The 22,013-nt window shown below is 51.3% G+C and overlaps 1 protein-coding gene across 1 annotated transcript; it reads left to right on the forward strand.

The window, feature by feature from the left end:
• The first annotated feature begins 3,015 nt into the window (after nucleotides 1-3,015).
• SLC35B4 (solute carrier family 35 member B4) lies at nucleotides 3,016-18,630 on the forward strand. Its single transcript, XM_086610026.1, has 10 exons — nucleotides 3,016-3,092; nucleotides 7,602-7,715; nucleotides 8,757-8,859; nucleotides 9,979-10,028; nucleotides 11,201-11,282; nucleotides 12,527-12,587; nucleotides 13,402-13,511; nucleotides 13,740-13,815; nucleotides 14,520-14,595; nucleotides 15,467-18,630. The coding sequence occupies exons 1-10, from the start codon at nucleotides 3,016-3,018 to the stop codon at nucleotides 15,711-15,713; spliced, it is 996 nt and encodes a 331-aa protein (XP_086466152.1). The 3' UTR covers nucleotides 15,714-18,630.
• The last annotated feature ends 3,383 nt before the right edge of the window (nucleotides 18,631-22,013 follow it).

Consider the following 22,013-nt stretch of genomic DNA (forward strand, 5'->3'; position numbering starts at 1 on the left):
TTTTAATGTTAACATAATTTTTTTTTCTGTTTTCTGACGTCATTTTGTCATTCATTGCGACATCATAGAATTGATGCGAACTGAAATGTGAATGGATTTAATTTTTATTTTAATGGGAGTGAATTCTACTATTAGATCTCAGATCCGTGACTGGGATCACTTGTGAAGAATACACCAACCTGCAAACGAGGAGCTCGGCACGTTGGTCCAGCATCACAGCTGGGATGGACCAATCTCACTCCACGCAAAGGAAAAAAGGCAAGTCCAGCAATTTGCTGGACCTCCTATTTGAGGTGACCTGGAATTTTTTGCAGGGATATGAGTCCCATCCCTGAAGAATTAGACCATGAACCCAATAGACTGAGAACTCTCCTCAGCCAGACAGTTTGTCCCAGAACCTACTCCATAATCATGACATCAGAAAGGATGTTAAGTACTCACTAGCCCAGACAATACTGCCCTCCCAGAGGTGCCAGGCTACAATGAACAGCTCAAAATGCTTTATGAGCTGACATTTCGGTTTTACTGTGACACTGGAGCAGTTCAAAAGAAGCAATTTGTTCTGTGGCTTAATGTATTTGGGAAGCAAGGTGCGGCACATTTGTTGTGGCAGAAAAACAACCTCAGCCCGCCCCCCCCGCCCCTTCGAAGCACAAAGAAAGCGAATGAAAAGTGAAGAACTGAGCACCCAAGGTAGCAAAATCTTATTAGTGAAGGGAACAGAAAAAAATCGATCATCTTGACCTGTGCAGCAGCTGAGGATGTGGAAGCAGGAAACCCTGGAGACGTTACAAAGTGCCAGCAAGCCTGAGCAATCGTCTTTGTTTGTTGCTAATGAGCCATGGTGCTTTTTAATAATAAATAAACCATTTAAAAGGACTTGACGGGAAGACCAAGGAAGTCAGTTGAAGCGTTTCTACCTAGAGTGAGGTCAGAAAACACTAAAATGTTTTGTGAAATGGAAGAATGATGAACTTCTGCCAACTACAGAGCAAGAGCTCGGCAAAATCGCTGAGGCTTCCGGGGGTCTCCCAGATGTTTGGACCTCCAAAGCATTATTTTCTGGCTGACCATCCTCCTAGAGGGTGCATCCCAAGCCAAAACTCCTGGAACCATTACAAGGGAGGCTTCAAATCCCTTGAGTCTGTGATGCTTTTATCAAGAAACTGCAGGGCTTTTATCTACAGGCAAAGCCCACAAGATATCCAAGAATTCCTGAGCATCATTACTACAGTTTTCAGGTTTTCAGCCATAGCTCATGTAGGCCCTGAGGACACATGCTCCAACCACCCTGCGTTTCCAGTCCCCAGATAAGGAGTCTGGAACTCTGGGATCTCCACTTCGGAGTCAAAGAGGCTAGAAATTCTTGTAGTGAGCAAAAGAAACGGGCAATCCTGGCAGTTTAGCCCGTCATTAGCTGCTTTTAGCAGCAGAGAAGCTGCCAAGGCTGTCACGTTCCCTGAAGGGCTGGAAATTGCAAAAAGAAATGCTTCATTTTTGGACTGACCATAGTTCTTTGCAATGTGTTCACGGGATTTCGAACTTGTGGTATTCCAAGAAAAAAAGAAAAAAAAAAAGAAAAGATTTGGGTCTGATTCAGATCAAAGTTTTATTAAAAACAAAACAAAATATCTACAGCATGAAAATCCCACTTTTCGATCAATATGGCTTCTGTTGATCACAGAGGGCTTTGATAGATGCCTACCAGGGCTTTTCACACAACTGCAGAAAAGAAGATGCTTCGCCCCGAACTGATGCGCAGCTATGTAATCAGCAGAAAACACGAACTGCTCCAACTGCAAGAATGCAAAGATTAATGTTTTAATTAATGTTTGTACCATGACTGACATGACACTGCCTTCATCCTGACAGGAGAAGTCAAAGCGCCCAGTCATGCAGGCACAGAACCATAGAATGGTTTGGGCTGGAAGGGACCTCAAAGATCATCCAGTTCCAACCCCCCTGCCATGGGCAGGGACACCCTCCACTACACCAGGTTGCCCAAAGCCCCATCCAACCTGGCCTGGAACACTTCCAGGGATGGGGCAGCCACAACTTCTCTGGGCAACCTGTGCCAGTGCTTCACCACACTCATAGTGAAGAGTAATTAATGAATTAATAAAGAGGGAATTAATAAATACATCACTGCAGTCGGCACAGCATCTCTGGGCGCAGCCTGTACCCACACCGATAACCCTCTCACCCAAAACCTGTCTCCAGCATCGCAGCACCCATCTCTCCCAGCCGGATGTGTGTGAGGCTGTCACCAGAAACGCCACCTCCTCCATCGCTCTGGAGGGGTTATTTTTCCTCCATCTCGCCCCGTGAGGTCACGGGCAGCTGCTGGCACTGTCGGACCCACACAGTCCTTACGCTACCCCAACGTCGCCATTTGCGCACCTTCTCCCCCCTTCCCTCCCCTCCCTGGATCCTCTTTGCAGCCCTCATCCCCTTCCAAGCCCACAATTGCTTTTCAGACCCCTTTTGCTGCCGCAGGATCCAGTGTTCCCAGCACCGCTCCCGGTGGCATTGCCACAGGCCGCGGCGGGACTCGCCTGTGGCCCCCCGAGCCAGGGAGGCCCTCCCGGGGGGTCTCCCTCAGCCCTCTGCCAAGCTCCACTTGGCACCGAAGCGATAATTTCCTTATCTAAACCCAAAACGGCAATTAGCGGCTGGTCCTCAGCGGGGAAGCGGCGTTCGAGCTGCGCCTCTCCGCCCACCCACGCCACCTCAACACCAGGCCCCGCGCCGCCATTCCCGCCCGCCCGTCACGGAACTACAACCCCCATCATGCCCCGCGGCGGCACAGCCTGAGGGCTGCGGGGCGGCGCCGCGAAGGCCGCCGGGAGTTGTAGTCCCGCGGCCGTGCCGGCGAACGAGCGGCGGGCGGAGAGCGAACTACGGGCGCCTGGGAGGAAGCGGGGGCGGCGGGGCCGGGGCCGGCAGCGGGGCCGCGGCCCGGGAGCGGGATGCGGCGGCGGCCCGGGACGCCGCTTGGCTGCTCGGAGCGACGCGATGCACCCGGCCGTGGCGGTAGGGCTGGTGTTCGGCGGCTGCTGCAGCAACGTGGTGTTCCTGGAGCTGCTGGCCAGGTGCGGGGCCGGGGAGGGGGGGGGTTCCGGGGGCAGAAGGGGGGTGCAGGGGCGGGGAGCAGGGGCAGGAGTGGGATCGGGGGTCGGGGGAGGGTCCCCCGGGCTGAGGGCTGCAGCATCTCCCCACCGGCTTCGGGACTGGGGGGGGGGAAGCGGCAGCGGTGCCCGGGGGGGCTCCCGGAGGTGGTGGTGGGGATATGGGAGAGGATTTGGGGGGTGAAGGGCCCCCGGGGCTGCCGCCCAGCCTGGGCGGGCCCTGAGGGGGTCTGCGGCCCCCCCTCAGCTCGGGGGGCAGCCCCCGGCCCCGGTGTTCCTTGTGAAGGTGCCAAGAGGAGCCCGAGTGTGGATCACCGGCCCTCGGCCTGGTTGTGTCACTGTCTGACGGGTTTTGGGGGGGTTTTGGGGCTGTCCCACTCAGCCTGGGCCCAGCCTGGTCCTATCCCTGGCCGCGTCCATACCCTGCCCAGGGAACAGGGATCTCCCCAGGCACGGGGACCACCGCATCAGTCTGGCCCTGAAGCATCGCCCCCACCCCTGCTCTCCGATCCCAGTAACAGCCGAAATCCCAAGGAGAAGACGTGCAGGAGCAGGCTGAGGGTCTCCAGGGATGGCAGGCATGGCCGAGGGAGCTTCGTCCATCTGGAAATGGGATCTCCAGCAGCATCACACAGCTGCAAAGCCCATATGATGAGGGCGAGGAGTCCTTCATAGCGCTCAGAGCGAAGGCAGATTCTCAGATTGCAGAGAGAGGAGGGCTAATATTTGGGGTACATCCCAGTGCTGCGTCACCTTCCTCATCCCGATGGAGGGAGGCTGGCATGTCTTGGAAAAGGCTATGGTCTGTGGATCTTGTTTCCATGGCTGGTCAGCAAGCTGGGAAGGCAGAAGTGCTAGACCTGACTGGAAAAAAATAATGACTGAGCTTGTTCTGTGTCTACAATCCTAGCAGGTCAGTGTGGAGCTGCATCTCTGACCATTCAGTCCTGTGTTGACTTCAATCATGCCCAGGCTTTTGAAACTAGTAGTTAAAAGGTGCCTTTACTTCCTCCCTGCCCATCATCATCCCAGATTGTTAAGAGAAGAAGGGAGTGCAAAGAGAGCCTGACTCCATAAGCCAGCAGTGGGTATATTTGCTTCGAAGTGGGAGGCCAGGACTCAGGTACCTTAACAGAAGGTTGCCCAATCACTCAAAAAACGCTGGATAAATCAAGAGGCAGTTGCTGGAGGAAGAGACTTTGTGTGGTGAGTTGTCTTTTTGCGTGGGGTTTGCTCTAACCTCTGCCTTTCCTGCCTGCCTTGTGCTGCAGCATCAGTGAGGGAGGAGGAATAGGCCCCTCCAAGGTGGAGAAACATTTGGATCTGGCTTCTTGCATTTGCTTGCAAGATGCTTGCAAGACACACTAGGCTCGTGCATCCTTCAACCAGACCTTAAACCAAAAGCGAGCTGTTTTGCTGGCCCCACTCAAAGGCAGCATTAGGTTTCTAAACCCCAGAAGGGACTTTGAGCAGCAAATTCTAGAAGTCCAAGTGCAGATATCTAAGAAAAGCTGCTTTTTACACTCCAGCTTCTCTTAAGCATTGCCTCTTACCACTTTAGCTGTTCCTGACAGCTCAGTTCTTGTGCCTCTCTCTTGCCCTGTTCACTTTTGGTCCCTAAATTGGGGTAACTCTGATTATTCTTTGGGTCTTGGTATTGTCTAGAGGGAAACAAAGTCACTCTTGAAGACGAATCTTCCCATAACAAGCAGAGTCTTGGAGCAAGGTCATAGGAAAAGGCAGTGACCAGATTGACAGTCTAGTGGGGAATAACAGAAGTGACTGGAAGAAATTTGCTCAGGATTTATGAGGAAAGAGTAAAGGAATGAGAATTGTTTAGTCTAGAGATGCCTGAGGACAGATGAAAGACTTTAAATGTATGGAGAATGGCTGCAGAGAAGAGGAGATAATTTTTTTCTGCTGGGCTTTGGAGGCAGAACAAGAAACAAGAGGCTTAAATTGCTGTGAAAGGGATGTAAAGCAGGCCAGAACCCCAGGTTTGGTCCCTCTCAGTGTAGTGAAGTGGGTTTGCAAGAGACAGAGCAGGGAAACTCCTTGTTGGAGGTTTTCAAGGGCAAGTTAGACAAACCTCTGTGTGAGTAAGAGAAGGAGACCTGAAGAGGGTGAGAAACACCATCCAGTTCATCCCATTTCCCCTGTCTGGAGCAAGCCAACCCATTCTGCTAGTGTCCTTTACTATTTGTCCCCGTGGATCTGTCTTTGAGCCGTGATGCCAAAGCTCTGTGTGGCAGGTACATACAGGCCTGGTTGGAAAGCCCACGATGTCCTCTTCACCTTCTGAAGCTGAGTCCTTGTGAGGTGCCTTCTCTGTAAAAACGGTTGAGGATCTGCGTGGTAGATCTCAATGGGATTTCTTCCCTTTGTGGCGCAGATGGTGCGTGTGGGGTGTTCTTCTGCAGGAGCCACTGAAGGAATTCTCTATGAAATGTGGAGTCTTCTTAAGTGATGGACAGAAATCTTTCTCGGAGAAGTGATTTGGTTGTGTTGACCTCTGAACGAGAGTACTTTTCATCAACGTGTCCCAAACTGATATGCAGAAATTGGGCTACTCTATTTGTGCTTTGCTGACGTGACCAAGAGCCCTGCTCTGGCTGCTTCATCCCACCATCTGCTAGGGCTGCTGGACACTAACAGCCCAGGCAGTTCCATCCTCAGGGTGACGAGTTGCATCACAGTGTTTCTACGTTGCTTCTGGAGGACTCTTTCTCAGTTGGCTACAGCTAAAGCAGATCTTTGGTTGATATATCCAGTCTTCTTGTCACTTCTTTGAGGTCTATCAGTGTGTTAAGATTGTGAATCAAAGACACAGGCAGATACAGCCTGGGGGTTTTTGCCTTTGTTTGTCTTTCTATTATCAGCCAGCACATAACACTGTGTCAACACTTTACTGGTAATGGGTGGTGCTATGTGCAGCAAGTGACTGAATGCAGTGATCTGTGAACTGGGAGGAAACAAAGTCCGGTGCATGGAGACAATCTTGGTTTATTCCAAGTTTACACTTGCTTTCTATTCCCCTACAGAGATAAAACTGTGGAGCCTGTCCTGTCTCTGGTTCAGTATCCCTTTTCTTCCCTCCAGCAATTTTTGAACCTCTTAACCTCATTGCACAGCAGGGATTGACGTCTCATGGACAATTAAGCTCTGAAAAATGTGAAAATTTGCAGGTGGGTAGAGGAGAGGGGCTCAGGCTAGTTCCTGCCCCATGGAAAATGCAGGGAGATGATGGCCTTTCCAGGTGCTATTTGGTGGCAACCACGTGGACAGCTCTGCATTAACCAGAGCACTGCTGCTTTTTCCGAGATGTCTGCGGGATGACAGAGGAGATTTTGGAGGACACCAGACCTTCAGCTCAGCTATCCGGGAGACAGCTTGGTTATTCCTTTTCTCCAGTGGATCTCTCAGCTTACGTTCTGCAAAACTCTGTGTAGACTCAGCCTCTAACTACTTGTGACGGCATGTTGCGTGAGCAAGCTGCATGCTTGTGCAGCAGGGTGGGGATCGGGACTCAGCGGCCTGCAGCATCTCCATCAGGTCCTTGGCTTTGGTTTTGGTTTTGCACTGAACAAAGGGGAAGTACTTGCTCAAATTCCTCTGTCTCCCGCTGCTAATAACAGTGAACTTTCTGGTTATCTGACATGTCACAGCCTCCTCTGAGCCCACAGCTGACTGTGTACCTCCCAGGAAATCCTCTCTTGCTCCCTATAAGCTTCTTAGGAAGGAGGCAGAGTCTGCAGCAGGCGTGTCTGCTAGGAATGGATGAGCAACATGCAGGGAGTGTTTGTTTCATGTCAGGCTGTTATGGGCTGTCTCACCCTTCATCTGCCAGTTCCCTCACAACCTGCGGATGCACCTCATCAGGTCCCATGGACTTGTCCACTTTCAGGTTCTTTAGATGGTCTCGAACCTGATCTTCTCCTACAGTGGGCGGTCCCTACTGCCTTCCTCCTGGGTGGACTCATCATTTCACCTGGCCTCTAACAAACACAGCAGCTTGCAGGTGGGGGAGGAGCCCTATCAAAACCACTTCTTCATGAGAGAGAGGGAGATCCAGCTTCAGTGTGGTTATGTCAGTGCTTAATGTCGCTCACTCAGATCCTGTACCCCGGTGGGACGTTATACAGACCTGTGAGATGTCACCAATTTCCTCTTTCATTTCCTGACCCAATTCACCCCATGCCCCATGACAGGGGTGGCTGCTCACTTCCTCTTTGGAAATGTTTGAGGAATCAAAGATTGCTGCACGTGTATCTACAAGCATGGGTGAATAAATACCTGCTGGGAAGTGTTTAACAAAGGCAGTGTGAGAACCTGGACGGATAAAGTGGTGAAGGCCCTCCAGGGTGATGCTCACTCCGGGATTATGAGCTGTTAGCCTCTTTATTGGAGCTCCACGCAGTGTTTGTTCTCCATGGCATTGCTGTTAACGCTTGTCTGTCTTCTCCATGCCTGCAGGCAGTTTCCAGGATGTGGGAACATCGTGACGTTCTCCCAGTTCCTATTTATCGCGGTGGAAGGCTTTATCTTCGAAGCCAACTTTGGGAGGAAGAGGCCAGCCATACCCATAAGGTACAGTCAATCTGAATGCTTTTGCCTGGCACGAATTGACACGCTATCTATGATCTCGAGAAGTGTTTCATAAAATGGCTTATCCATTTATCCTGTCTAAATCCCATCCATTCTGCAGCATTTGCGAAGCCTCATTGGAAACCTGTCATGCCTGATAAAATATGAACTTTCTTGAAAGAGAATTCTTAATAGGAAATTGCCATCAAATTCTTTCCTGTCCAAGAAACAGGACGGTGTTTTGCACAGTTAAGAGTTTGCTGTGTTCAAAGAGCTTACTGTCTCTCTGGGGCTTGGTGCAGTGTGGGTGGGAGGGAGAGGTTTACTGCAAAGCCAACCAAATTCACTTTTGCATTTCTCCATCAGGGCTGATCTTGTCCTGGCAATAACCTGGCATTTTCGTGCTCTCCTCTCTGGCACTCAACGGCCGAAGTGAATTGAGAAGGTTTTGTGGGGCTCCTTAGTAGACTGCCAAGGCCATGGCAAAACAGAGTGCTGTGATGAGTGCTCGGGGCAGAGATCTTTGTGGCAGAAAGTTGAGGGCAGGTTTAGTGCCGTTCATGGCTGTGTCACAGTGAGGAACTTGAATTTGTGGAGGCACTCTAGCTTAGGTGTGGAACCGTGGAGGTGTTCAGCAGCCTGGCTTCGGATAGTTTCTCTTTCTGCTCAGCGTAGCGATGCCTGCTGGCAGAAATTGAATCCCCTTAAATCAAGCCTTGTCTTATGCCACAGGCCTTAGAAGAGAGGGATCTGGAGGAATTCCGTGCTAAAAGATCCCAGCTGAGCAATCCTCAGTTCCCCTTTGCTTCTGGGATTAGCAGAAGCTGAGCTGGTGCAGGTCAGCCTGCTTCCTGTTCTGAGGACATCCCCACTACTTCCAAACTGGATTGATCTTCTTGTTAGTCATTGTCACAGACCCGAGAGCGAGGTGGGCTCCTGCTCAGCAACACACCTTTCCTTGCAATCCATAATCTGTTCCCAAGGCATGCACCAGCATCCCAGGGAGGCACCTGCACAGGTATCAGCTGGTTTTTTGCGTTTCAGGTACTATTTCATCATGGTGGCTATGTTCTTCACTGTCAGTGTGGTGAATAACTATGCCCTGAACTTAAATATCGCCATGCCGCTGCACATGATCTTCAGATCAGTGAGTACTGTCATACTATCCTTTTCCTCCTCACGTGGCACCTCTTTCCATCATTTCTGCAAGCACTATCCCTGCTCCATGTGTTCTGCCACCCTCTCCTTCCCTCAGGGCACCAAAACCCCCGTGCAAATGCTAAACTCCAGCTAACTCGTGGGGAGGACAACCTTGCTCCGAAGGCTCAGCTCAACTTCTCACTTTCACAGTGTTGACCATTAAATGTCAACTTAATGTCCCTGAACAGATGAGGAAACTAAGACTCGAATGGGCTTCATTTTTCCAAAGATGATGGGGAAGTAATGATGACAAAACCAGGCCCAGACTCTGGCTGTCAGCCCTGGATGGTCTGAATTGCAGGCCAAAGGGACCCAGCTTTCCCTTCCACCACACAGCTACATGGTTCATGTCCTGGTGTAAGTGTCTTGGTTAAACACCTCAGATCAGAGAGCATGGATTTGGCTTAGTTCCACTGTTTCTGCATAGTCCTTTGCTTTGGAAAACACTACTAAAATGCATCTTCACTTAAGTATGGATGAATGTCGGGCTAAAACATCTGTTAAAACCAAAGAAAATGGAACCCCAGCTGTTGGGAATAACAAAATCTGCTGGGTGGGGGCTGTTCTCCCACAACACATCATAGGGTCAAGATACCTGAAGTCAGGAGAGGTTGAAAAGAAGGAAAACAGACAGCACTCGAGGAGCCCTGTCCCACATTAACCATGAGGGATGGTTCTTGTATTGCAGCCCTGCAGTCAATCTACGGAGCTGGACTCCTGTTCCCAATGAAAAACACAGTGATTTGGCCACGTTCTGGTCTGTAGCACGCACTACGTGTCACGAGCAGGCCAAAAAAGAGGGAGGCCCACTGGCCAGAAGACTGTAGTAGCCTGTTTGCCCCAGCATCCTTGTTCCCAAGCCCCCCAGATTAACAACTCTCCTCCTTCTAGCCTAGCTCTTCCCACCCTGGCAGTCTCCCTGACCTTGTTCTGGCATTTCTGTTGGTGTTTTGGTGTTAGTTGTATTGAGTTTGTGGTGTTTCTCTGGGGCGAGCATCCCAGCCCAGGGAATTTTGTCATGCTGACCTTCTGTTTTGTTTTTCTCCTCCTCTCTCTTCTTTCCCAGGGCTCTCTCATAGCAAGCATGGCTCTAGGTATTATAATTTTGAAGAAAAGGTAAATCATAAGCCTCTTTCTTACACCATTAGAGAATGTTTTGCCATTGACTTAATCCTGACTGGTGTTTAGTCAGGATTCCCATTCCCTGTTAAACATTCTTGTTTTACTCATGGGGAAACTGAGGCACAGAGGTGTGCTGGAACTAGATGCTGGAATAATTCCCTCTTCTGCATTTCCACCACCCCTCACTCCTTTATTTAAGGCAAGCATGGACTGAAGAGAGAGCTTTTACACATGGCTGCAGCCCTCTAATATTAGCTCTTTTCTTTCCTGTTACTGTGTGAGGCCAGTACTGCTCCTGATGGATGGGTGTACTGGGTCTGGCTGGGATGGAGTTAACTTTCTTCATGGCAGCCCATATGGTGGTGTGTTTTGGATTTGTGGCTGAAACAGTGTTGACAGCACACTGATGTTCTGGCTGTTGCTGAACAATGCTTGCACAGAGTCAAGGCTTCCTCTTTTTTCCACTCTGCCTGCCTCTCCAGTGAGTAGGCTGAGGGTGGACAAGAAGTTGGGAGGGGATGGAGCCAGGACAGCTGACCCAAAATGGCCAGAGGATTATTCTATACCATATAATGTCATGTGCTGCAATAGAAACCAGGGTAGAGGAAGAAGGGAGTTGGGAGTTGGCTTCCACGATGGCCATGCTATGGGAGGTGGTGAGTGATTGCTTTTGCATTGCTTTTGTTGTGGTTTTTTTTTCAACCCACAAGTTTTCTCATTCTTGCTCTTCTGGTTCTCTCCCCCATCCCTTGAGGTTGGGGGAATAAGGGAGTGGCTGTGTGGGTGCTTGGCTGCTGGCTGGGGTCAACCCACCACGGTGGGCAAAGACATCAGGACGGGAGGGTCCTTCCAGCTGCTTGGGGTCTGGCCGTTGGACCGGTGTGGGCACATCCTCTGCCAGTCACTATGCAGAGATCTGCTCTGGCTTTGATCTGAGAAGGATCCTTTGCCACAAGCAAGGAGATCTTGGTCCAAATGCTTCTTTTTTGTTGCAGCTGGAGTAATTTGGCCTTCCCTCCCAGCAATATCCAGCCTTGGGTAGTGGGTATATGCCCATTACCTCAAGTTCACACCGGCATAATGGAGCAAAATGCAATGCAAGAGAGCAGCAGATGAGCAACATGAGGCTGGGCTGGGTCACTGACATCTCTCTTCTCCCCTGGCAGGTACAGCGTATCTAAATACACGTCCATAGCCCTGGTGTCCCTGGGGATCTTCACCTGCACTTTCATGTCTGCAAAGCAAGTGGTAAGGATTGGAAAGGGCCTGAGGTCATAGCTGTGAACCTTTTTGACAGGAGGAGCTGGTGTCAGCTCCTTCATCAGTAGTTCCCTTTGCTCAACTATTAACGGAGAGACAAGATGTCTCCTAGCTCTGGATCTGCTCCCTGAAAGCTCTTGTTCCTGGTCTCGTTTTCCTGTGGTTTGGAAGGAGGGAATGCACACACTCATACACATGGTTTAACTTTTATCCTGTGTTGTTCAGGTTGCTTTTTGCTAAGAACCTACCATTTTTTTTTGCCTTGGAGATAACAGCTAGAAGAAGTTTTCTCTTGCTCTTACTGTAATGCGTCAGAGTTAGGAGCAGGTGAATCTTAAACAAAACTCTTAAAGCCATTTTAAATCCTTACTCTTTTTATCCCAGAAGAGATAGATTTCCTGGGTCAGCACCCACAGCCTGATCTTGTCAACTGAAGACAGAAAAATGGCATAAAGTGGTGGTCAAGTGAAAACTGGTTGCACTTGCTCCAGCTCTGAGAGACTGGAAATGAAGCAGGGCTGTCAAACCTCCAAGTCCTCCATCATTTAATAGCTGTTGATACTCTTGGGGCATCTGAGGAGGTCCGTGCTCTGCAGCTCTGTATTAATCCAGATAAACTCTCAGCAGGTGTGGGGTTTGGTGTGCAGAGTCATGGCAAAGGTGAGTAGTCGGATTTGCCCTGAGCCACAGTGCAAGAGGGTTGAGCCAAATCGTGCTACCTGGAGTCTTACCCTCGGCTAACAGCATCTCCAGGCCTGGTTTCCTCAAGGTCTTGACTGCAAGCCAGAGTCCTGGTTTTAGTACCTGACTGGGGCTTGGCCAAAGCCCTTTTTCTTTCCTGCAGAACCCCCTCTGGGATGGGGACGGAGGAGCCTGCCAACGGGCCGTCTGTGGGAGCTTTCTAAGCAGCACTGGTTGTTTTTGTGGTTGAAGAGTTCTGTCTCTGGCCAAGCCAGCACATTGCTTTCAGAAAAGCTACTTTCTTGATCAGACATTTACAATTTTTGCTGGAATCTGGTGCATTCCCTGAAGCAGAGTGGATTCCCTGTAGTTGCTACCACCTCTATTCAGCCAGGGAAACAACTCTGGAGAACGTGAGACCTTGGGCAGTCCTTGCTTTGTGGGCTTGCTTGGAACACAACACACAAACCAAGAGTGAGGTAGAGGCAGGTCCAAAGGAGCTGCAAGGACGTGGTAGCTCATGGTGACTGTGTCGTGTTTCCCTCCACCAGGCATCTGACTCCAGCTTAAATGAAGAGGACGGACTCCAGGTTTTCTTGTGGTGGCTGCTAGGTACGTGAGTGCCACGTCTCCAGCCGACCTTGCTGGGATACTGGCAAGACTCAGCTCGCTGATGTCCTCAGCCGTGTGGGTTGTGCAAAGCAGAAGGTGGTGGGAGTCCCGGTGCTGAGGTTAAGTCATGCTGGGAGTCCCCATGCTGAGGTTAAGTCGTGCTGAGCATCTGGTGGATGTTGATTTGCGAAGAATGGGGTTTTGTGGCACTCGTTATGGCTTTGTGCAAGGAGATACTCTTCATTTGGCCAGCAAGAGTTCCACACGGCACCTAAGGGCTTGCTGCAAGGTGGTGGCTCAGGGACAGAATGAGACTGCAGTCATGCGTGTTTGCAGATACCTTCTTGATTTCTCCTTACAAAAGCAGCCCTGCCTGATACACCTGATGCTGTGAGATGTGCTGCAGAGCGGGGGAGGGGCTGTAGCACATTCAGCACAGTGTTTCATGGAGCAGTCTTTGAAGTCTGGCACTTGAGTCTATTTTTATACCTCCAACCTAGGTCTCTTGGTGGCTTTTCAGGGGACTTGGGATTGATGTACTGTCAGTAGTGGCCAATGACTGTATCCCTGGTGTCCCACCAGCTCTGCTTGCCAGGGCTGAGTCTCTTTTAAAAAGGTGTTCTTTTCAGAAGTCTCTTGGCATCTCAGCCTTTGTAATAAGATACTCGTGTCCCCAAGACCGTTACCAGTTTCCTTATCAAGTCTGGATGTTTTGGCACTTTTCACTGAAACCCAAAATGTGGGAGTCTTCAGGCTGGTTGACCTGAGCTATGCCGTGCTTGAGCAGCGTTGCAAGGCTGTGCTTCTGTTCCAGGTATCGCTGCGCTCACCTTCGCCCTCCTCATGTCTGCCAGGATGGGGATTTTCCAGGAGACGCTGTACAAGCAGTTTGGGAAGCACTCCAAAGAGGCTCTTTTTTACAATGTGAGTCACCATGTCTTTTCTCTTGCTTTTACTGGGCAGATAGAACGGCTAAGAGAGTCCCTTCCCCTCCCACCCTGTACTCGGCACCAATCCAAAGGATCACACGCTGCAAGGCTGGAGCAGTGGAGAGCGTGTTCTCATCCAGATGTGTGGGGCTGGTTTCCCAGGATGAGAAGTAAAGTGGGTTCACCTAATCTGTTAACACCACGTCTTTACTTTTCTCTCCAGCATGCATTACCACTCCCTGGCTTTCTCCTCCTCGCCCCAAACATCTACCACCATGCGGTCCTCTTCAGCCAGTCTGGTAAGTGTTGCACAGACAGATCCTTGCTCTCATAGAATCATTGAATCATCTGGTTGGAAGAGACCCTCAAGATCATCGAGTCCAACCATTCCCCCTGCACTGTCAGGGTCCCTAAACCATGTTCCTCAACACCAAATCCACACGGTTTTGAAACACCTCCAGGGATGGGGACTCCACCACCTCCCTGGGCAGCCTGTTCCAATGCTTCACAACCCTCTCTGGAAAGAAATTTTTCCTGATATCCAACCTAAATTTCCCCTGGCGCAACTTGAGGCCATTCCCTCTCATCCTGTCATTCCTAATGTGGGAGAAGAGACCGACCCCCATCTCCCTACAACTTCCTTTCAGGTAATTGTAGAGAGCAAGAAGGTCCCCCCTGAGCCTCCTCTTCTCCAGACTGACCAGTCCCAGCTCCCTCAGCCACTCCTCATAGGACAAGTTCTCCAAACCCTTCACTAGTTTTGTTGCCCTTCTCTGAACCCGCTCCAGCACCTCAACGTCCTTCTTGAAGTGAGGGGCCCAAAACTGGACACAGTACTCAAGGTGTGGCCTCACCAGTGCTGAGTACAGGGGAGCAATCACTTCCCTGCTCCTGCTGCTGTGTCCTGGATCGTGGTCAGTCCTGGACAGGAGAGACACCTCTCCTTGCCTCTTCTCTCAGCAGTAGCAGGGCAGTGACCTTGCTCCATCTTTTCTCCCCGCAGAGCCGTTCCAGGTCCCAGTGATCGGGCTGACCCTGCCAATCATGTGGTTCTACCTCCTCATGAACGTCATCACTCAGTATCCTTTCAAAGCTCAGCTTGAGACACGCCGTGGAGATGGCATCAGAGTGGGAGAGGAGGAATGGGGGCAGGGTATCGAGTCCTTGGAGTCTTGCCTGCATTTGGGAGCTGATTTTCCTGTAACTCTTGGAAAATATAGAATGAAATTTAACCTGGGGCTTAGGATCTTTTCCAGGGTGGCTTAAATCTGGCACCACCTCCGCAGGCTGTAAACTCGTGGTGGTTCTGCCAGCCAGCTCTAAGTAGAAGGGACAGATCAGGAACCATTTGTGTGCTATATCAGTGTGTGGATTCTTCCAGACAGTGAGGACAGCTTGGAAAGTCTGAAGAAGCTGAGATGCCCTCAAAAAAGGGACCCTGCAGTCCAAGGCCCTTTTACCATTATCTTCTCACTGTTGAGAGAGTACTGTGCTCTATTGCTGCTCAGGCTCCTCCATGAAACCCCCTTGTTTAACCTGCATTTTCCTGTCCCCTCTCAGGGGTGGAAATGGGACTTCTGCTGGGTGGAAATGAGACTTCTGCTGGGTGGAAATGGAGAAGTCTGATTTTAGCTTTCCTTGGCTCCATGGCAGGGACTGTAAACCCTGCGTGCCATTAATCTTTTGACCATACATCAGCCCCAGATGCTCCAGTGGATGGTTTTGCTGTCCCAGAGCAAGCTTGGAGGGAGTCTGGGAGATTTGGGGTGTCCCTGGGGTTTGTAGTGAAGCTGTTCGTGGCTGTAGAAATGCTGATGTGAGGAGAAGGGAATTTTATTCCCTCTGTAACCAAGCTGGGGCTCTCCATTGCCCAGTCCTTTGCATTCCTGAAGACCTGGCCAAGTGTCTTCCCTCTGCAGCCCCCGTGTCCCCTTACCTCCTCCCACCCAGATATGTCTGCATCCGAGGCGTCTTCATCCTCACCACGGAGTGCACCTCCCTCACCGTCACGCTGGTGGTGACGCTGCGCAAGTTTGTCAGCCTCATCTTCTCCATCCTCTACTTCCGCAACCCCTTCACGGCCTGGCACTGGCTGGGCACCGCCTTCGTCTTCGTGGGGACTCTCATGTACACGGAGGTGTGGAACAGCCTCGGGCCCTTCCTGGCCCGCTGGAGGAAGAGGCCGAAGGAGGAGTAATGGCCGGGGACTCTCTGCAGGGACCTTTTTATTGTTTTTTAGAGCAGAGCAGCAGGGAATCCCCCAGAGAGGGGTTGTTTTTATACCATGGGGGAGGTGTTGGCTGTGCCAAGCTCCTGGGAAGCATGGAGCCTCCTCTGGGAACCTACCTGAAACAGATCACGGAGAGACGATACGGTTGTTTTTGCAAGGTTGCATTTTTTTTTTTTATGCAACCCTTTTTGCTTCCAGCCTCTTCCCCAGTTTTTCTCGTTCGAATAACCCTTTTAAAGTCATGTAGAAGCTGACCCAGTTCTCTGTTAGGAGCCCAACCTGGTTGTGGTGCTGTTGTCCATTCCTCCCAGCTCCGATGAGCTGGACCCTGAGCCTGTTTGGTGCCGTCCTTCGATGCCCAGGTCGCGGCAGGTTGTTAGTTACACTGGAAATGCCAGGCTGGCTGTTAACCTGAGTCCTGATCCTACCATTTATGCTGAGAGGGTGTCGGATACACCTGTAGCTACAGGCTTCCAGTCTGCCCAGTAGATCCTCCACTGGGGAATGGCTCAGGGAGGTGATTCCCAAGCCACCAAGCCCCCATCACGAGCAGCAGGGCCTAGTTGGGAGCCTGAGGAAACCAAAAAGGTGATGCTAAGGGGACAGAAAGTGGTGCTGCGTCACCTTCGCAGCCTTCTCAGGGAGACGGTGAGGTGCTGTTGAGGCTTCGCTGAGTCCTCAGATGTTGCCCTGATACTTCACCAGCCGGCGAGTATCATGGATTCCTCCTGCTTGGGTTAGGTCCTCAGTGCAGGTCGCTTTCCAGTCCCTTCCTGCTTTTTTCCCTCATTACAAGCATGTTCAGTGGGCTTCGTTACCTGCAGTCAGCTGCAACGGCCACCACGCCTGTGGTCCCCCTGCATCCAGCCTGACCTCAGAGATCAAATGATGCCAAGAAACTTAAGAAGGGCCAGTACAGCTGAGCTTATTTCTGCTGCTGGGTGGGGCTGGTTTTACTGTCCCTTCATCCATTTCTCTTCTCCCACCCCTTGGGCATCAGCTTCGCTCGTGGCATTTTTGTGCATCACAGCAGCACCCACTTGGTGCAGGACCGGTGTCCCTTAGTGCCACCCCTCAGCTGGGGCAGGGGTGGGCTGCAAGAGCTTTAGGTATGCGGCCCCGTGCATGCAGGCAGTGTGTGTCTCCCAGCAAGGTGAGGAGCAGCTGCCTCAGTTTTCCTGGAGCACCTTGTTCTCATCATCGTGACGCTGTCCCTGCTCAGCTGTGATAGTTAAGGCATCCAGCAACATCAACCTGATTCACACCAAGCTTGGCCAAGTAAGGACTGTAGTCCATTATTCCTCCACCCAATGTCTTGATGGCTTCCAGCCTTGGTGTTTACAACCCCTTCACCCTTAAACCTGTGCTCGTGGTGGGTGAACCCCAGCTGGCAGCGAAGCACCACGTGGCTGCTCACTCACTGTCCCCCGCAATGGGGGAATAGGAAGAACAAAACCAAGAAAATTTGTGCATAAAGATGGTTTAATAGCAAAGGAAAGAGGAAAGGAAAAAAAAACCCCACAAGTGATGCAAAGGCAACCAGTCACCATCTCCCACCATCAGACCTGTGCCCAGCCAGTCCCTGAGCAATGACCACCATTCCAAAGACTCCTCCCCTCTGTTTTTTATTGCTGATTTTTGTCTCTGTTGGCAGTCTTGGATGTGCCCCTTCCCAGCTTCTGGCCCACCCGTGGCCTGATCATTGGTGGGGGGTGGGGGGAAAAAAAAGGGAAAGCCTTGATGCTGTGCAAGTGCTAAAATATTGGTGTGTTGTCAGCACTTTTAGCCACAAATCCAAAGCCCAGCACCATACGGGCCGCTACGGAAAAGGCTAACTGCAGCCCAGCCAGAGCCAGTATGATGCTGATGGGACCTGCAACTTGATCCTTCCTGAGATGCTGAAGGGTTTTTGCCTTCTGGTTTTGATTTTTCCTGAGCCGGAAAAACCTCTTGTATTTTGAGTGTCAGACGTGGGATGTTTCCAAGGATTTTGTAGATGGGGAGACTGCCTCCCAACAGCTGCACCTAGTGCAGGTTGACTCTCTCTTCCAGCTGTTTGCACAGGCTTCAGGAAGGACCCCGAGAGAGACAAAGCCTTTATCCCTCATCTTGACCTTCAAAGCTGTTTACACGGAGCTGCAGCTGAGACAGGGAGTTGGGGGAAGGTAACACAAATTCCACGTGAAAGCATCAGGGACACCGAGTAACCAACCGGTGGGATTCATCCAAGCTTAAAACAGCGGCGTAACTCGGCCAGAAGCTGCAGTCACAGTTGGGCAGCAGGAGCTGGAGCTCCTTTTAGGTGGCCACGGTGGTGGTTGCCGTAGCCTGAGCTGGGGATTTGGCAAAGCAATAGCTGAGCGTGACGTGCCGTACGTAGAGCGCTCGCTGGGTCGCTCCTTTGTCAAGGAAATTGCACGTTGTCTTCAGTTTCTGCGGGATGCTGGTGGGTTTGGGGATGTTTGAGTTTCTCTTTCTTTCAACTGTGTGCTGTACTTGGTCTTCACCCGAACCAGGTGTCAACGACGGGTCAGTATTTGCTGTTGTCGGGGGTATTTTTTTTAACTTTACAGTGTGAGCGGCGTGGTGCCGAATATTTATAATTGTTACAGCGTCGCAGGGGTGGCAGCGATTCCCTTCCTGCTGTAGGGGAGCGGGTGAGCTTGCCCAGTTGTGAGATGGAGGAAAGGTCCATGCAGAAGGGCCCCGGTAGCCAAAACTGGTGTTTGAAGCCAGGGCTCCTCCCCGAAATGAGGCTACTGATTTGTTTGGTTTTAATGTTTGCTGTAGCGATAGTTGCACGTGTTTTTTAGCAGAGGCTGGAAAAGTGAGTGAGCCAAAATACTTTTTGATCAGTGTGGTGGTTTTGCAGAGGTTTGGGGTTGGCTGGTTGGGTTTAGGGTGGTATTGTTGTTGATTTTTTTAAAAAAAACCCCAGAATAAATATGTATCCTCTTCAAAGTACGTTGGGCTTCTTGTTTCTGCTTTCACACTTTGCCACTGGTAAGTGGAAAATGAACAGGACTCTGAACTCAACACACAATTTCTCCTGTCTTTAATACGAGAGAAGGTAAGAGGGGCTCAGCCTTGCTGGGGTTTGAGGGAAAGACCCAACCATCTCCCTCCGCTGCAACACGCAGCACTAGGAGCTCCCAAATGTCCCTGAACACCAGCACCCCCGATCCTGTCCCACCTCGCTGGCTGGCGTAGCCGGAGCGCTGGAGCTGCAGCTCCTCAAACGTGTCCTTCAGGGCTTGGCGATGCTCCTGAGCGAAGCCAGGCTCTCCTGCCCGGAAAGCACGTGCCCAAACGCACAAGGCGAACGCAGCTAAACCAACAGTGGCTGTTTCCCTCCCTCTCTGCAGCACTAAGCCAGGACCACCCACCTCGTCCAGCCCTTTCGGCTGTGGTTCCTGCTAAAGGGGCATGGAACCGAGATCTGGGGGGATGCGGGAGGTGGAGGAAGGCAAGAGGAGCGAAGGGTGGCCTGGGGAGGGCTCCTCTTTAGTTGCACTTATAACAAATTATGTTCATTAACTTACTGCAGACGGTCTCTAATTGCACCCAGGTGGGCGAGTTGGGCAGCTGAGGTCCCTGGCAGCACCCACAGGGCTTGAGGGACCCACCTCAGGACAGTGTTTTGAGCCTGAAGCAGATGATACCCAGGAAACCATCAGGATTTGAGGTCTCCAGACAAGACTCAACAGTTGTTTTAGGCTCTCACTTTCTGGGAATGCCATCCACCCGGCACAGAGTGCCGCTTTGCTTGCCGTGGTGTTGTCCCAGGAGAGGTCAAAGTAGGGAATGAAGCCTCCTGGCATCAGTGCTTAACCATTAGCTCGGAGCTGAGTGTTCCAGCTTCCTGCATGGGACCTGCTTTAAAAAAGAACATAGCAAGAAATGATGCCACGTCTCCACCACAGCACAACCAGCGACCTGGCATTGAAATCCGCCCTGGCTTCACGTTTAGCACAGCTTTAACCCTTCCCCATCTCGGAGCTGCAATGGGCACGCTTAATTCTCCAGCAGTTGCCCAGTACAGATACGGCTAATTTAACAAACCGTCCCTCCCCGGATCCTGGCAGCCGTTCGTTTCATAAATGCTCATCAGCCGGGCTCCGCTTTCATCCGCTCGGAGGTTTCTGCTCAAAATCTTTTGCCTTTCATTAAATCTGGGCTGGTGTTTATTAATGCTTTCAGTCTGTCTTCAGCATGTCAGCAAGTTTGCAGATGACACCAAGTTGTGTGGTGTTGTGGACACGCTGGAGGGAAGGGATGCCATCCAGAGGGACCTGGACAGGCTGGAGAGGTGGGCCTGTGAGAACCTCATGAAGTTCAACAAGGCCAAGTGCAAAGTCCTGCACGTGGGTCGGGGCAATCCCAAGCACAAGTACAGGCTGGGCGGAGAATGGATGGAGAGCAGCCCTGAGGAGAAGGACCTGAGAGTGCTGGTGGGTGAGAAGCTCAGCATGAGCCGGCACTGTGCGCTGGCAGCCCAGAAAGCCAACCGTGTCCTGGGCTGCACCCAAAGCAGCGTGGGCAGCAGGTCAGGGAGGGGATTCTGCCCCTCTGCTCTGCTCTCCTGAGACCCCACCTAGAATACTGTGTTCAGCTCTGGAGTCCCCAGCACAAGAAGGACATGGAGCTGCTGGAGCGGGGCCAGAGGAGGCCACGAAGATGATCCGAGGGCCGGAGCACCTCTGCTATGAAGACAGGCTGAGAGAGTTGGGGCTGTTCAGCCTGGAGAAGAGAAGGCTCCGGGGTGATCTTATTGCAGCCTTCCAGTACCTAAAGGGGCTACAGGAAAGCTGGGGAGGGACTTTTTACAAGGGCGTGTAGTGACAGGACACGGGGCAATGGCTTTAAACTGAAAGAGGGGAGATTTAGATTAGATCTAAGGAAGAAATTCTTCACTCTGAGGGTGGTGAGGCACTGGCACAGGCTGCCCAGAGAAGCTGTGGCTGCCCCATCCCTGGCAGTGTTCCAGGCCAGGTTGGATGAGGCTTTGAGCAACCTGGTGTAGTGGAGGGTGTCCCTGCCCATGGCAGGGGGGTTGGAACTGGATGATCTTTGAGGTCCCTTCCAACCCAAACCATTCTATGATTCTATGATTCTATGTCACAGCCTGGCTGGCCACAGTGGGTCAGAGAGAAACAAGGGAATTTATTTTTTTTTTTATTAAAGTGAGAGGGAAAGCCTCGAACTCTTTGGGAAACACGATGAAATCCTTGTCACTTCCAAGGTGTAAAAAAACTTGCTGCTGCCACTAAATTAAATGAGAGGGGCAGGAGAGGGATCAAGATGTCTCTGTAAATCACTTGGAGCCACAGAGTTCGTTTCTGTTCGGCGTCTTTCATTGCAGCAATCATAAATCAGCGGTCGGAGCCCAAGAGGGCAGGAAGGTGAGATTTATTGATGGGGGAGAAATTTGGGAGGGGAAGAGCTCAGAAGATACAGAAGTGGGTTTTTTTGCCTCCAGCACGGCCCAGGCTCACAGGTCTCTGCTGGCACTCTTCCTCCTTTGAAAGCTCTCCAAAGTTTGCTGGAAATTTTTAGTATTTAGTATTATTTTTTCCACTTCCATGCAGTTATAACCAGCTGGCTTTCACCCTTTGCTCCCTGTCTCTCCCTGAGCAGCTGGAAGATGGATGCACCGACTCTGCATTGACCAAAAGATCTCAGCACAGGCTGTGGTACAGTTAATTTATCATTTTCCAGCCTGAGAAGAAGGCAGCAAAGCAGGAGCATCCATTGGAGCCACACAGCCCCGTTTCCCATGTGGGAGGTCCTGGAGACCGACCAGGGAAGAGGCAGGTGACACCGTCTCTGCTGGGAAGATGCCCGCAGTCATGCATGCCAAAACGAGGGGTTAACCCTGCTTTGGGCCACCAGAAAGACCCTGGGTAGTAAAAAAAGATCTCAAGGGTGGAAATAGCCCCTGGGCTGGTAGCTCGGTCCCCTCTTTGGAGGGCAAAAAGCAGATGCTGCCCAAAGCATGACACACACCTGGTGACACTTGAACTGCTGAAGAGAAAATGAGCATTGCAAAGGGACCTAAAAAGAAGCAGAGGTGTCTTCCATCAGGACAGGAGGGGAAGAAGGAGTTCCCAGAGCATCATTCCTGCTGTGCTGGCAGCTGCTTCTACTCTTGAGGAGAGGAAGAAATACCCCAACCTCTTCCATCAGCCAAGACTGTTGGCTTGTTGGTAGATCTACATGCTGAGAGCTTGGAAGACTCCATGCATGGCTCATCAAGTCCGGTCGGCC

This window comes from Tauraco erythrolophus, chromosome 4 (genome assembly GCF_009769465.1).
Source record: "Tauraco erythrolophus isolate bTauEry1 chromosome 4, bTauEry1.pri, whole genome shotgun sequence".
Taxonomy (NCBI): domain Eukaryota; kingdom Metazoa; phylum Chordata; class Aves; order Musophagiformes; family Musophagidae; genus Tauraco; species Tauraco erythrolophus.